Source organism: Cetorhinus maximus, chromosome 26 (assembly GCF_964194155.1).
Source record: "Cetorhinus maximus chromosome 26, sCetMax3.hap1.1, whole genome shotgun sequence".
NCBI classification, from domain to species: domain Eukaryota; kingdom Metazoa; phylum Chordata; class Chondrichthyes; order Lamniformes; family Cetorhinidae; genus Cetorhinus; species Cetorhinus maximus.
The window spans coordinates 9,376,013-9,391,558 of record NC_135904.1 but is presented as its reverse complement, the minus strand read 5'-3'; the positions used below and the strand labels follow the sequence as shown (position 1 = coordinate 9,391,558).

Here is a 15,546-nt window from a genome sequence, read left to right as displayed (position 1 = left end):
TGTCTGGATATGCACTGAAGTCTGTAACCTCCAGGGCTATGGACCAAGTGCTGGGAAATAGGATTAGGCTGGGGGCTCTTTTTTTGGCTGGCATGGACATGATGGGCAGTGTGGCCCCCTTCTGTGCTGTAAATTTTTCTACATTTCTCTAAATTTTCTAAATAACTGAAGAGGTGGAATGTGTAGGGATATGAGGGGAGTGGCAGTACATGAGTTGCTCCTTAGCAGATCCACAATGGATATGATGGGCCGAATGACTGCTCTCTGTGTTGTAACAATTCTATGGCGTCTGCTCCATCATTCAATTATATCAAGACTGATCTGCACTTCAACCCCATTTACCACTTTTGCTCCATATTCCCTGATACCCATACCATACAAAAAATACATCTAACTCAATTAGAAGGTTCCAATTGTTCTAGCCCCTGCGCCCTTTTGAGCAAGAGTGTTCCAGATGTCACTACTCTTTTTGTGATAAAGTGCTGCTTGATTTCACTCTAGCTAACTCTAATTTTAAGATTATGCCCTCTTGTTCTGGATTCTCCCACCAGAGGATATAGTTCTCTGTATCTAACCTATTGAATAATTGTTTTAACTACCTTTATTCGACCTTGCTTGAAAATTCAAGGGAATACACGCCAGGTTTATGCATGTCCTCATAATTTGATTGTTTAAGCCACGGTATCCTTCTGGAAAATTTGCAGTGTTCTAAACAGTCCATAATATTTCAGATTGAGTCTAACTAACTGTGTAGAACTGAAGCATCCATTCCTTACTTAGGGGATATTCCTTTAGGCTTTTTGATTGAATTTTGTGCCTGTCTACTGACTTTAGATGATTTGTGTACTTGGATTCCCAAATCTCTTTGCACCTCTACAGTTCATAGCTCCTCACCATTTAGGAGATGACCTTGCACTTAGCCACGTTGAACATCATTTACCATAGATTTTTCCACTTACTCACTCTTTCTATATGCCACCTTGCAACTTCCTGCACGCATTTGCAGTACTTCCTGTCCTCATAATTTGTGTCATCGGCAAACTTGGATATACAACTTTCTATTCCTTCATCCAAGACATTAATAAATATAGTTAAAAGTTGAGGCCCCAAAACATATCCCTGAAGAACACCACTGGTCACATCCCTCCAATTAGTGTGTATTCTATCCCTACCCATGATCTTCGAAATCCCAACCATTTAGCAATCCAAGTCAAACAGCTACTCCCAATTCCATGCATGCTTATTTTGGTTAACTCAATGCTTTGCCTTTTAGGAATTATTTGTGAATCATTTATTGTAAAGCAGTTGTACAGTTTTTAAACCTCTATGGTGCTACCTTATTTTTAAGAAAAGACATCAATTATTTCTAAATCTGGAGGGCTACAATCTTTCATACCTGTTGTCGTTCTGAAAATCAAGCCATTTTTTTCTTTTGAAGTGTTTTTTAAATTTTAAATTTTAAACCAAAGAAATTACTTAGAGTTCTTTGAGAAAGTAACATGTCCTGTGGATAATGGGGAACCGGTGGATGTATTGTACTTAGATTTCCAGAAGGCATTTGATAAAGTGCCACATCAAAGGTTATTGCGGAAAATAAAAGCTCATGGTATAGGGGGTAACATATTGACATGGATAGAAGATTGGCTGGCTAACAGGCATAAGAGAAAAGGCATAAATGGGTCTTTTTCAGGTTGACAAGATGTGACGAATGGTGTGCCACAGGGATCAGTGCTGGGGCCTCAACTGTTTACAATTCATATAAATGACTTGGATGAAGGGATGGATGGGGTGATTGGCAAATTTGCTGATGACACAGGATAGGTAGGAAAGTAAGTTGTGAAGAGGGCATAAGGAAGCTACAAAAAGATATAGATAGGTTAAGTGAGTGCGCAAAGATTTGGCAAATGGAGTATAATATGGGAAAATGTGAAGTTGTCCATTTTGGCAGGAACAATAGAAGAGAATTATATTATCTAAATGGTGAGAGACTGCAGAGCTCTGAGGTGCAGAGGAATCTGGGTGTCCTAGTGCATGAATCACAAAAGTCTAGTATGCAGGTACAGCAAGTAATTAGGAAAGCTAATAGAATGTAATCATTTATTGTGAGGGGAATTGAATACAAAAGTAGGGAGGTTATGTTTCAGCTGTACAGGGCACTAGTGAGACCACATTTGGAGTACTGTGTACAGTACTGGTCACCTTATTTAAGGAAGGATGTAAATGCGTTGGAAGCAATTCAGAGAAGGTTTACCAGACTAATACCTGGAATGGATGGGTTGTCTTATGAGGAAAGGTTGGACAGGTTAGGCTAGTATCTGCTGGAGTTTAGAAGAATAAGAGGTGACTTGATTGAAACATATAAGATCTGAGGGGTCTTGACAGGGTAAATGTGGAGAGGATGTTTCCTCATGTAGGAGAATCTAGAACAAGGGGTCACTATTTAAAAATAAGGGGTCACCCATTTAAAACAGAGGTGAGGCGCAATTTTTTCACCCAGAGGTTTGTGAGCCTTTGGAACTCTCTTCCTGAAAAAGTGGTGGAAGCAGAGTCTTTGAATATTTTTAAGGCAGAGGTGAATAGATTCTTGGTAAAAAGGGGGTGATACGTTATCGAGGGTAGGTGGGATGCAGATTTCACGTTACTATCAGATCAGCTATGATCTTAATAAACGGCGAAACAGGCTCGAGGGGCTAAACGGTCTACTTTTGCTCCTTGTTTGTTGTTCGTATCAAGACAACACCAGAACAACCAAAATAGTTCTGAGATAAAATGAACAATACAGCTGATTATATTTAAAAAATAGACTTTCAAACAAAATATCATGTTTCATTTGAGACACTTCAGCTTTATGCATTCATCAATATCTTGTTTTATGAACTAATAAGTTAATAACTTTAAAATGAAACACATTTTTAATAGTTTAATTAAAAATATGTAATAATTGCAAAAGAAGGGTTTATGCCAATATTGTTTCAGCATTTTAGATAAAATGTGCTTCAAAGATTAATTTTATATTTCTAGTCTATTAAGCGTACTGATTGTCCCTTTATAGTTATGATCCTCCACCAAGAATGAGGGCCTTTTGCATTCAGTGTGCCATCTAGGTGCCTGGATCAAGAAACGTTAAAACCCATTTTGGGATTGTGTGCTTAGGAATAGAGAGTTCCATTTTCTATACAGATACAGGAAGAGAGAATGAGCCGACCAGCAAGCTTTTAAAACGTTTTAGTTCTTGGTTCAGTAATCAAGGTTTTTGGACTTAAATAGCCAAACCTAAATTCTAAATTTAGAGAACTTTATTGTGCTTTCAACTCAATGCTACAATGGAGAGTCTTTAACATTGAACAGGGTATGTTCATTTTTATTAATAGTTGAGGCACAAGGTCATAAATACCCGCTTGGAAATATTCCTAAAGCATCTCTATATGCATTTTTTGTAACAAGATGACCTTGGAACCTCACAGGTTTTTCTTGTAATAGGTACCCATTATGCAACATACATTTTCTGTTTTCAATATCTTTGCTAGTTTTTTTTCCTTCCTCTCCTGAAGGTATTGCCTTCTCACCACAGAATGGTTCTGTGGGTGCTGGTACCTTGCCCAACTGGTGAGTTTGGTCATGGGGACATTACAGCAAGCCAAATCCTGATCCTACTTGATGGCCACATGTACATTTCCAACAGAAGTGACTGGATGGTGACCACCAGACACATAAATTGTGGCTAGTATTTTTTTCTCCGCTCTAATCCGGAGCACTGAATCCAGTTGTGCCACCTTGACCACAGCACTGGCGCAGATGAGCTAACAGCACAGAGCAGGTACTGAATACAAGGTTATCTTTAAAAACAAATTCAAAACCTATGTGAAATATATTTTCTAATTAAAAATTGCTGAATTTTGAATTAACTATATCACTTGGTATGCCACGAGAGTGAAGCAAACAATCATCTGGGGGAAGGTGAAGAAAATCGAATTTGTCTTGGTGAGACAATCAATCAAGATTGACACGTCCTTTAACATACCATTTGTGGCATTGTATTTCTGCAATGAGATCAAACCACAGCACACAATATATATTTCAGCAGGAACAAATACTTTCTTATAAATATTATCAGTTAAAGGAACATTGCTTAGTCTTTTCCTTTAAAAGTCTCTTACTTAGTATCCTGTTTACCAAGAATCATAAGTTAACTTTTAATTTTTTAAATTTTTTGATCCTTTTCCCTCAAATACCCTTGTTTAAACAATGAGCGATTACCACATTGGTACTTCAGAAATGTTGCTGCGTCCAGCAGAGTTAGGGAGTGAAATATGTAACAGTTGAAATTACACCTTTGTTGAAATGCCTTGGGTTAATGGGTACGTCTCTACTTATACTTCAGTTGCTTCAGTGCTGTGTTCAATAACTCACCTGGGTCATGCCTTTCCTCCCTCAACCCAAAACATTATGCCACTAGAACTCAATTTAAAATAGCTTTTAAACAAAGAACCAAAATAGATCATAATTCTTCATAATTTTTTATTGATTCTTTTGTTGCCTATGAAATGTAACTGAAAAGTGTCCACTCACCTGCTCAAGCAAAACAAAATAAACTTTTCTATTTAATAGCATTTTAAATTTTACTCATTTTTACTTATTTACTTACAATTTATTAACCCCAGCAATGGACTCTATAGTTAAGTATATTATTCGTCCACGTGTTAAGGTTAGCCTGCTTTCCTTATGGTACAAAAGGTTAAGAACCGAAGATTGAAATGAACTGGCTCTTTGTGCTTGTAATCATCTTTTAATCTTTATTTGCATGTTATACTTTATATTTTTATACACTATATCAGTTTTTCAGTGTTCAGTATTGTAAGATGGAATCACATCTTTTTAAAAAATATTCCCTGTACAGGCTTTTGAGCCCCTTTTCCATCATTTTCAGCTGCTAATTTTGGTGTCAGTCTCATTTCTTTCAAATGATTCATTTTTAACAAATTTGTAAATGGCCCTGATGTGTTCTGCAATTTAGTCAATTACTGTTTCAGCCTGCAAGCCACCTGGGAAACGGAACATACATGGCCTGAAGGTAATAATTTCAATAATTGTTTCAGTAAAGTTGGGAATGGATTTGTAATGCTGTGTTCCAGTTATTGAAATGTCATCTGAAAACCTTAGCTCTTCAAACTCTGACAAGCAGGGGGTCTCTTGTTATACAAAGTGGGGAATATTTCCCATGATTTAATCACACAGCTGTGAATTCTTGTCTTATTTCCATTGAAGCAATTAGAGTTACAAAATAGGTTATCATTTTTAATTTTTTATATTAAAAGGTGGTTAAATTTTTGTAATGTACATTTTAATGAGGGACTGAAAGTGATATGATTAAAAAATTATACTCATTATATGAACCTTCACAGTTCCGAAGGAAATAAAACGATTTCTCAGCTTTCAGGCAAAATGTACCAGAGTCAATCTTCATTACCTGTTGCGCATGTGATCCACAAGAAATATTGAGATATGGAGAGAACAGGAGGGAGGAAGATAGCTATGCTTTCACTTTTACTGTTTAAATGCATGAAGAGGAAAAAAGTTGCAAATGGATAGGACAGAACTAAAATTAGCATGAAATAAAATATGCTTTTTTTCCTTCCTAGTTTATTTTAAACATTGATTTTGAGTGCCAAAACTGGCCTCAGTGCCCCTGTACTACAAATGGAAAAAGAATCAGTCAGGATTCTGACTCTTGATCACTATTCAGCGATAGATTTTAGAAAGTGTGTGGGGACATCTGGTGAAGATAGACATTGGCACAAGTCTAATGCTGTCTATAGTAAAGAGCCTGCAGACACTCTCTACCTAGGCACTCTGTGTCTCTTTGGTTAGAGACAAGAGTGCCTGGAGCCATATCTAAGCAAGAGTTGGTAGGAGCGACTTTGGAGGGAAAAGATGGATGGCCAAACATTTTGTTTTTTTGCTATACTCTTTAGTTTCTGTGCTCAATATGGCTAGACGTTGGCCAGGTGATTAACCAGGTCTCTTTTATTACTGCTGTATGACTGATTAAGAACCATTTAGACAGAGCCTACCGGTGTTTTTGTTTCTTCCCCATCGCCTCCATCCGTTTTAACCCATCCACTGGGGGAAAAAATGTCCCTGGCCAGAATTTTATGTTAGGCATGCGGGCACGCGCTCGACATGCCTGAGTGTAATATGGTGCGCAATGACATCAGGTGTGCATCCCGACATCACAGCGCACTCCTGCAATATTTCGCTAGGTAGGCGCGCGTTGAAAATGGAGGTGCGCCCGTCATTAATTAACGGACCAGTTAAGGCCCTTGAGGCACCAATTGTCTGGGAGTTTACGTAGCCGTGTGATTTTAATGGCGTTGCACGGGCGCAACAGGCAGGCGGGTAGGCCACATTTTCAAAAACCTCATCCACGGGAGGGATAAGAGTGGTGAGTGGGCTTACTAATGCGAGTTGTTTGCACTAAGTTGTTGATGCATGCTTGAGTGAACAGGTCATCTTCATTCCGCTTCAGAGCTGCTTTGACAGAAATACGAAGCTTCAGTTCAGGACTCCGGAGGATTCATACCACTTGGGTCCTTCCACGTATCAGACAGCCTTCCCTTACCCTGGGAATGGGGATTGTGGTCTCCGCTGGAGGCACCTCCTCTGAGGAGGAAGAGAGGGCCTAAAGGGGGAGGAGGCCAGGTGTCCCTATTCAGCCTCCAGGGGAGTGACCTGTGGGAGGACATGTGCAGGCACAAGGGGTGCAGGGCCAACAGGAAGTCCAAGATGGAAGGGGCCGCAGAAAAAGCCACTATCCTGCAGCCAGGGTTTACAGGCGGCGATGCAGTTACCTCAATATGTATGAGGTATGCAGTGCTGAAGGAAGCTCTGCCTCTCAAGGGAGATGGTGACCTCCATCTGTCACATGATTGGCCCTGAGATCAGCTCCGACTGTGTGGGTGGACACCCCATGCCAGTGGCGCTGAAGGTCACAGTGGCCCTCAACATCTATACCTCCAGCTCTTTTCAAGGGTCGGTGGATGATCTTTGTGGAGCCTCCCAATCAGCTCTCCACAGTTGTGTCAAGCTGGTGACAGACACTCTGTTCAGGCGTACATTGACTTTCATTCACTACTGCATGAACAAGGCCAGCCAGGCAGAGCGAGCCAGAGGCTTTGCAGCGATTGCTGGGTTCCCCCGCATCCAGGGTGCAATCGATTACACACATGTGGCCATCAAGGCACCAGTGGGCGAGCCGGATGCCATCATCAACAGGAAGGGATTCCACTCCATGAATGTGCAGATAGTGTGTGACCACAGGATGCAGATTCTGCAAGTCTGTGCAAGGTACCCAGGCAGCTCCCACGATGCCTACATCCTCAGACACTCCCAGGTGCCGAGGCTCTTCAGTGCTCCAGCCCGGCTGGATGGATGGCTGCTGGGTGACAAGGGCTATCCCCTCAAACGGCTGCTCATGACACCTCTCCGCCATCCATGAACAGAGGCCGAGCAGCGACACAATAGGAACCATGCCTCCACAAGGGCAGTGGTAGAGAGAACCATCAGTCTTCTCAAGATGTGCTTCCGATGCCTGGACTGTTCAGACATGCACTGTCATACCCCCCCACCCCACAGATCATGCGTCACTGATAGTAGTTGCATGCTGTGCTCTCCACAATCTGGCGCTGGAAAGGGGGGACGCAGTGGCAACAGACGATGAGTCCAGTAGTGAGTCCGAGGACGAGCACGGTCAGGAGAATGCTGAAGGGATAGACGCTGACCTGAGCAACCGGGACACCCGGGAGGCTTTGATCCAACTCTCCTTCAGCTAGCCTACCAAAGATGAACCAACTCCACATGCCAGGGCTGCAGGCTCCATACTCTATACCTGACAGAAACATTTGCTTGGTGAACAACATGCACTATGTGCCATTTCAATAAAGTTCAATGACAAATAAGTCACTCATAACATCATGGGTTACCCTGCGCCTGCAGAACTAATGAAGCACCCAGAGGCTTGTTGAACAGAAACACATTTAATGCTGTGGTGTCTGGCATACATAATACAAATTAAATTGAAAGGCATTATCCATCACACCAAATAATATTTAATGTAAAACTGGGGGAATAAAATATCACCAGTGATAAGCCCATGTTGTGCATAAGGTGCTTTAAGTTTTCGCTTGCGGGTGCTACGTCTGAGTGCTCCCCTCTTCGCTAGCACTGGCATTGGAGACAGCCTGCCCATTCTGCTGTCCTGTGGCCTTGATGGCTTGGCAGGCATCCTCTGGCCCATGGAGCCTGTGCTGGCCCTGCCTAGGAGGGAGCGGCCAGTGCCCTGGCTGGCATCTTCCCCAGCTGCGCAGCCCCTTCGGATGCCACAGTCACTGGCAGAGGGGCGGAGGAGCTGCTGCCGTCATCCGGAGAACCCTGAGAGGTGCCCACAGAGACGAGCAACTTGTGCACAAATGTGAAGTTGCTTTAGACCTCCCTGCTCACCATTGACTGAGCATGTCCCTGGTCCCCAGCCAACCTCTGACTGCTGGCGCCCTGGGCACACTCTGCCTCCGCCTGCACCTCAAGCGAATGTGAAGTGCCCTCACCGATGTGCACCGACATACTAACCGCTGATGTAATGCCCACCGAGGCGCTGGTATCTGCACTGGTGCCTGCTTGGCTGAGAGGGTGTGATGCAGGTGCGTTTCTATGGTTGCTGTACTCTGGGGTCAGTGGTGGGCCTTCAGACTCCCCACCCTGATGGGTTGCTGGTGTGCCTGAAAGCAAGAACAAGGACATGTCATTAGTTGAAATCATTACGCTGTTACTGTGCATGCCTGGCAACCAGATCAGGGTGCTTTCGTCTTTCCATTATCAATGGGGATTCCATGTTCGAGGCTCACATCAATATAGAGACTACAGTGGAATGGTTGCTATTACAGGCATTCTGACCTCAGTGCACTGCACTCTTACCTCCCTGTGGCACCCCAACCTCACTGTGGCCGGTTGACCTAGACGCATGGCACCTCTCCAGCTCCAGGGCCTCCTGCTCATATCTAGTTAGGATTAGAAGGTGGGGCAGTGCTCTGCCAGTCCGCAACTTCCGGCATTGTCATGGGATGTCTTCTCCTGAGGGGACAGAGGAGCATTGATTAGTCCACCCTGTACCTGCATTACCATTGCAGCCTGACCAACCGCACCTGAGGAATACCTCACAGGGCTCAGCCGATTCGTGACGCTGGAGCCGCAAGACACTCATTCCTAGCAGCCAGGGCTCACCTCCTTGTCCAGATGCTGCCTCGTTGACATTTGCCAATCACACTCTACGACCGCTGAGGTCCAAGGGGATGGGGGTGGGGGCGCGGGCAGCAGCTCCTAACTGCTGTGCTAAGTGAGCCATGCCTACATGGTACTCACCCGTCCCAATCACAGGAGACCATTGAGCCGCTTACGGTACTGCACCCATGTGCGCTCACCACATCATGGGAACTCACCCTGGATGCCGCTTCCTCCCATGCATTTTTGGTGAGATGGGGGGTGGGGTCTCCTCCTCTCGTCCCTGGGACAAGGATCTCTCTCCGTGTTGCCACCTCCTCCAGGAGGGCAGCGCGATACTCATCAGAAAAACGAGGGGCCAACTCCCCTGCCGACCTGTCCTCCCGCCTGCCGTGTTCACCAGTAATGAGCTCCATGACGAGGTGTGCCTGCTTCACTGGCAACTTTCGCATGGCTGCCGTTGACACTTTTGAATCGCCGCCAGGTCACCATTGAACCCGGCAGACACTGAGCTCCCGCCCTTGCCCGCCCCTTCTACCTGTTGCTGCTGTCGGCTTCCCAACTGCCCCTGCCCACCCGCTTCCACCGAGCCCGCACACTGACCGTAAAATTCTGGCCCCTGTGTTCAGAATAATATAAGCTTCATATAGTGTCTTTTCTGTTTTAAAAAGAGCTCAAACTCATTTTATAGCTAGGTTTGATTTTTTTTTAAAAAAGGATGTCAAGTCAGTAAATATGACATTAGGAGGGGGAATTGAAGACTAGACAAGCAGAAGAGTTTGGAGGAAATTTTGAAAGGCAGAGACAGAAGTAGACAGATTTTGAAAGCGTATTCCAAGCATGGTGCTGAAGTGGCTGAAGACTCAAGAACCAATGGTGGATTGAAGGGAAAGGAGGGATTTAACGAAGGCCAGATTTAGAATGGGTGGGGGCGTTTAGAGCTAGTGAAGATTGAGTGGATGGGGCAAGTCCATGAAAGCATTTACAAATGAGGACAAGGGTTTTGAATTGAGTGTGTTGGGAGATGGGGAGTCAGTGTAGGTCAGTTAGGACAGGGTGTTGGGTGAACAGGTGCTTTAGGACTGAGGTGTTGGATACGTACTAGGGCTTTGGAGTTTTTGGAAGATGGAGAATGGAGGAAGGGAAAGGAAAGTTCTGGAGTAGTCAGGCTGAAGGTAACAAAGATATGTGTAAGGGCTTTAGCGGCGCACACAGTTATGAGGTACAATAAAAGTGATCTCGGAAATGCATAGATTATACAGTTTAAAGCTCAGCTTTTGCTCTAAAGTACATGACATGGTGTCTGATCTCAAACAGATAAGCGATAAGTATTTTAATGATGTTGGTTAAGGAACAAACATCTGCAAATATATAAAAATGAATATAAAAACATATAGGAACTATTTTAATGGAAAAAGCATCAGACCATTTTTAGGCAGCTTTTTCCAGGGAGAGAAATATTAGCAGACTCACGGACCTGCAATTCTGTCATGCAAAAGTGATGTCATAGTACAACTTGATTAAGATGTGCATCATTGTTGTGTGTTTGAAAGCAAATTAAAGAAAAAACTGTTTGCAGCCAGTTTTACATGAAGATGTAAATTTCAGGGCAGATTGAACAGGCTGGGTGCCTTCTCTGTGGCAAAGAGAAGACTAAGAAGTGATCTGATGGCAGTTTTTAAAATTTTGAAGGGATTTGATAGATTAGACGTAGAGAAGATAGTTTCACTTGTATGGGAGCCCAAGACTAGGGGCCATGAATATAAGGGTGTGGTGCAAAGGTGTAATCCACTGCCACATGGAGTAATTGAAACAAATAGCATTGAAATATTTGAGAATGAAAGTTAGCTACATTTTTGAGGGGCAAAAAAGAAATAGAAGACCTGTTGATGGGGTAAGATGAAGTAAGGTGGGAAGAGGCTTGTGTGAAGTAGAAACGCTGGCATAGACCAATTGAGTCAAATGGCTGAAACAATATAAAGATTGAATATTCCTGAAAAGGGGAGCCAAAGCTTTTCGCCTTGCACTCATCAGGACAAATGCAAGAATGCCAAATTTGAAACAATCACATCAATTTACACCACAGGAGGAAAGGTGTGCTGATTGGTTGGCAAGTCAACTCTGGCTGAGGTGTTGCCACGGAGAAAGCAATGAGGAACCTTTAGTTCCTATCCTAGAACCTATACTTCCAGGTAATTCAAAAAAGGCGCAAGGCTTGAACATATTCCTTTTTGTTTGCAGTGAACGGGTCCCTGCATATGAATGTATGTCGCATGTAAGGATTTTCTTGCATACCTTTAATACATTCCATTCCATGCTCCAGTTCACTTTTGAGATGGAACTGTCTAACACTTTCCTGTTCCTCGGCATGCTAGTTGAGAAATCCGCTAATGGGTTCTCCACTACTGTCTACCACCAGTTTACTTTCACCAATCAATATACACGCTGGGATTCGTATAGCTCCATGCACTATAAGATTGGCCTTGTTAGCAACCTTGTAAATAGGCCCCGAGTTATTTTCTCACCTTGCAAGTGCGACACCAAAATAAACCACACCAAAGCTATCTTGCAGGATAATGGCTATGCTGATCAGAATGTTGTTTGCTGTGTATCACGGAATCTTGCAAATGGTCCAAAGGCCATCATTTTCGAACCTGAAAAGTGCCTGGTCTACCTCAAATTACCCTTTGAAAGGCAAAGTATCTCAAAAATATGAACAACAGGTTAAGCAAGCCATTTCATACTGCTACTGTGCACTGTGATGTGAGTGGTATTTTCCACTAATGGGGTGCTGCTGTTAGTCTAAAGAGACATTCTGCCTGCAACACAATTGAGCAATGTCATGTATGAATTATATGAGCATGAAATAGGAGCAGGAGTAGGCCATATGGCCCGTCGAGCTTGCTCGCCATTCAGTAGGATCATGGCTGATCCTGGACTTCAACTCCACTTTCCTGCCTGTTCCCCATATCCCTTGTTTCCCTGAAATCTGTCCAAAAATCTGCCTATTCCAGCCTTAAATGTATTTAATGATGGAACATCCAGAACCCCCTGGGGCAGAGAATTCCAAAAATTCGTAAATCTTTGAGTGAAGTAATTTTCCCTCATCTCAGCCCTAAATTGGCCCCTTATCCTGAAACTGTGCCCCTGTGTTTTAGATTCCCCTACTCGTGGAAACAATCTCAGCATCAGCCCTATCAAGCCCCTTCAGAATCATGCATGTTTCAATGAGATTGCCTCTCATTCTTCTTAACTCCAGAAAAAATAGACCCAATTTGCTCAGCTTCTCCTCATAGGACAACCCCTCATCGTCTGGACTAATTTAGTGAACCATTGCTGTACTGCCTCCAGTGCAAGTATACTTTTTCTTAAATGTGGAGACCAAAACTGCACACAGTACTCCAGGTGTGGCATCACCAAAACCCTGTACAACTCTAGCAAGACTTCTTTATTCCCTGTATTCCAATCCCCTTGCAATAAAGGCCAGCATGCTATTTGCCTTCCTAATTGCTTGCTGTACTGGCACGTTAACTTTTTGTGTTCCTTGTATGAGCACACCCAAGTCTCTTTGAACATCAACGCTTACAAGTTTCCCATCTTTTACAAAAATATTCAGCTCTTCCATTCTTTCGACCAAAGTGATTAACTTCACACTCCCCTAAATTATAATCCACCTGCCATCTTGTTGCCCACTCACTTAACCTGTCTATATCTCTTTGCAGCCTCTCTCTGTGGTCCCCACAGCTTACCTTTCCATTTAGCTTTGTATCATCAGCAAACTTAGATAAATTACCCTTTGTCTCTTCATCTAAGTATTAATATAGATTGTAAATAGCTGAGGTCTCAGTACTGACACTTTGGTACTCCACTGTTCACTACCTGCCAACTTGGAAAAAGTCCCATTTATGCCCACTCTCTGCTTCCTAACTGTTAACCAATCCTCTATGCATGCTAGCCCACTCATCCGCCTTGCAGCCCTTTCTCTCATCCACAAAGGTAGCAAGCACCTGTTGAACAAAGTTGGGCTGAAGCTCCTCCATCACTACCTGCTGGATCCCCTTACCTGCCTGCCTCACAGTCACACTCTCCTATCCCTGACCAGTGACCACCTCTAATGATCTGCCTTATCTAAGAGGTGTGACCGCCTCCTGGCACAAAGTGTCCAGGTAACTTTCCCCTCCCTGATGCATTGCAGTGTCTGCAGCTCGGTCTGCAGCTCAATGACTCTGAACCGAAGCTACTCAAGCCACAGACACATATTGCAGATGTGTTTGCCCTGATCACATTGGTGTCCAGGAACTTTCACATGCTGTAGTCGCAACACATCATCCGCTCTGCCATCTTTATTATATGTTAATTAATTTTTTACATTTTAATTAATAAACCCTGCTACTCTCAATAAGCTTTACTGTAGCTGCTACAAAAACCTTACTATTAATAAAACTTTACAACTACCAATAAATTGTACCAGTTCTTTAAAAAGATAAAGCAGAAAAACAAGCAAAATGCTCACCATTCAATCACTTACTGGTTCTCTGTGATATCACACTTGAATTTCTCTGAATGTGGGCAGTCCACAGACTGAGCTCCACCTCCAGCACCGAGTCCGCTGGAAATCTTGCCCTCTCTCGTGCTTTTTGAAGCCCCTAGGTCTGTTGAAGCCTCGCTCCCTCTTGCACTTTTTGGAGCCTCTGGGTCTGCTCCAGGTCCATTGTGATGCCAGATACGTAGGTCATACATCCCGACAATTGGTGACCGAAATAAACAACATGTTCCTCTGGCTAATCATAATTGGCAGAGTACAGACTGTATTCAACCAGCCCGTTGCTTGCGCCTAAACAAAACATTTACAGTTAGCTGTGATTCTGCGATTAGGCAGCTCTTGCTGAAAAATCCTGAGTGCACTAATAGTTACACTAACAACCATTTTAGATAATCAGTTGAATTTACATACGAACATACAAATTAGGAGCAGGATTAGGCCACTTGGCCCCTCGAGCCTGGCCTGCAATTTAATAAATCATGGCTGACCTGATTGTAACCTCATCTCCACATTCCCACCTACCCCCTATAACCTTTCACCTCCTTGCTTATCAATAATCTATCTACCCCTGCCTTAAAAATATTCAAAAACTCTGCTTCCGTCGCCTTTTGAGGAAGAGAGTTCCAAAGACTCTCGACCCTCTGAGAGAAAAAATTTCTCCTCATCTGCCTTAAATGGGCGGCCCCTTCTTTCCATAACATAGCTCATTTACGCTTGCTAGAAGCGGCATACATTCATTCACGGAGCTGTGCAAACAAAAGGAACGTGTTCAAGCCTTGTGCCTTTTTTGTAATACCTGGGGGCTTGGGGAGCCTATAGTTTCCCGTTTCTTTCTCCATGGCAAATCCTTGGCCAATCAGAGTCAACTTGTCAATCAATCAACACCACTTTTCTCTGTGGTATAAGTTGTTGTGATCATTTGAAATTTGGCATTTTTGCATTTGCCTTCTTGGGTACAAGACGAAACGTTACAACAACATGCCTCTCTTTTCAGCAACATTTAAGTTCTAGACATTAAAAATGTTATACATTGCAATTAGAGTTATTTCAAAGATTTTATTTTTAAGATTAACAAAAATTTGTTCTTTAATTTTTTGTTGCTTTTTGCAGATAATTCTGTAACTGAGGTTTTGAGTAACCATTTGTTTTTTTTGTTCTTTTGAACAGGCTGTATTTATTTTTAATGTAACTTGTACAGTTGAAGTTTTCTGGTAGTTTTTGCATCCATTTTTTCCAGACTTTTCCACCTGATATTAATAACAAAATTGAACCAATTTTTAACTGTCCCTTCAGCTGAAAAACCTTCAAAGTTTTTCAGTAAAATTTATCACCACTGGCAGGGTGGTGATGAACTGAAATAGCATTAAAGTATAGAAAGAAAGCTGCAATTCATCAGATGAAGGATAAACACTTGAAATGCTATAACCAATATTTTTTTGCAGATTGCTGACTGTCCTGTGTGTTTCCAACATTTTCTGTTTTTATTATTGTAGTAAATATACCCTTCATACCAATTTGATGATGAGTCCACACATCAGAACTAATTTACCTGAGACAATTTTAAAACCTATTTCCCTGTCCCTGCCCTCTTTCACTGGTAAAAGGTGACGACCCTAATACTGGTGTTAACCAGTTTCCTTCGGACCTGTAGAAGCCTGGAGTCATGGCCCAGTAATGTCAAAATTATATTTTGTGTTGTGACTAAAAGTCATGTGTGAATAAAAATGTATTAG

The 15,546-nt window shown here is 42.8% G+C and overlaps 1 protein-coding gene across 8 annotated transcripts in view; it reads left to right on the top strand.

Moving 5' to 3' along the window:
• Positions 1–15,546, top strand: part of map2k5 (mitogen-activated protein kinase kinase 5) — a 265,564-nt gene that overhangs the window by 47,265 nt on the left and 202,753 nt on the right. For all 8 annotated transcript variants that reach the window (XM_078530078.1, XM_078530080.1, XM_078530077.1 and 5 more), the window contains exon 5: positions 5,031–5,071. In XM_078530078.1, coding sequence (XP_078386204.1) covers positions 5,031–5,071 — 41 coding nt within the window. The remainder of the gene's footprint in view (positions 1–5,030; positions 5,072–15,546) is intronic.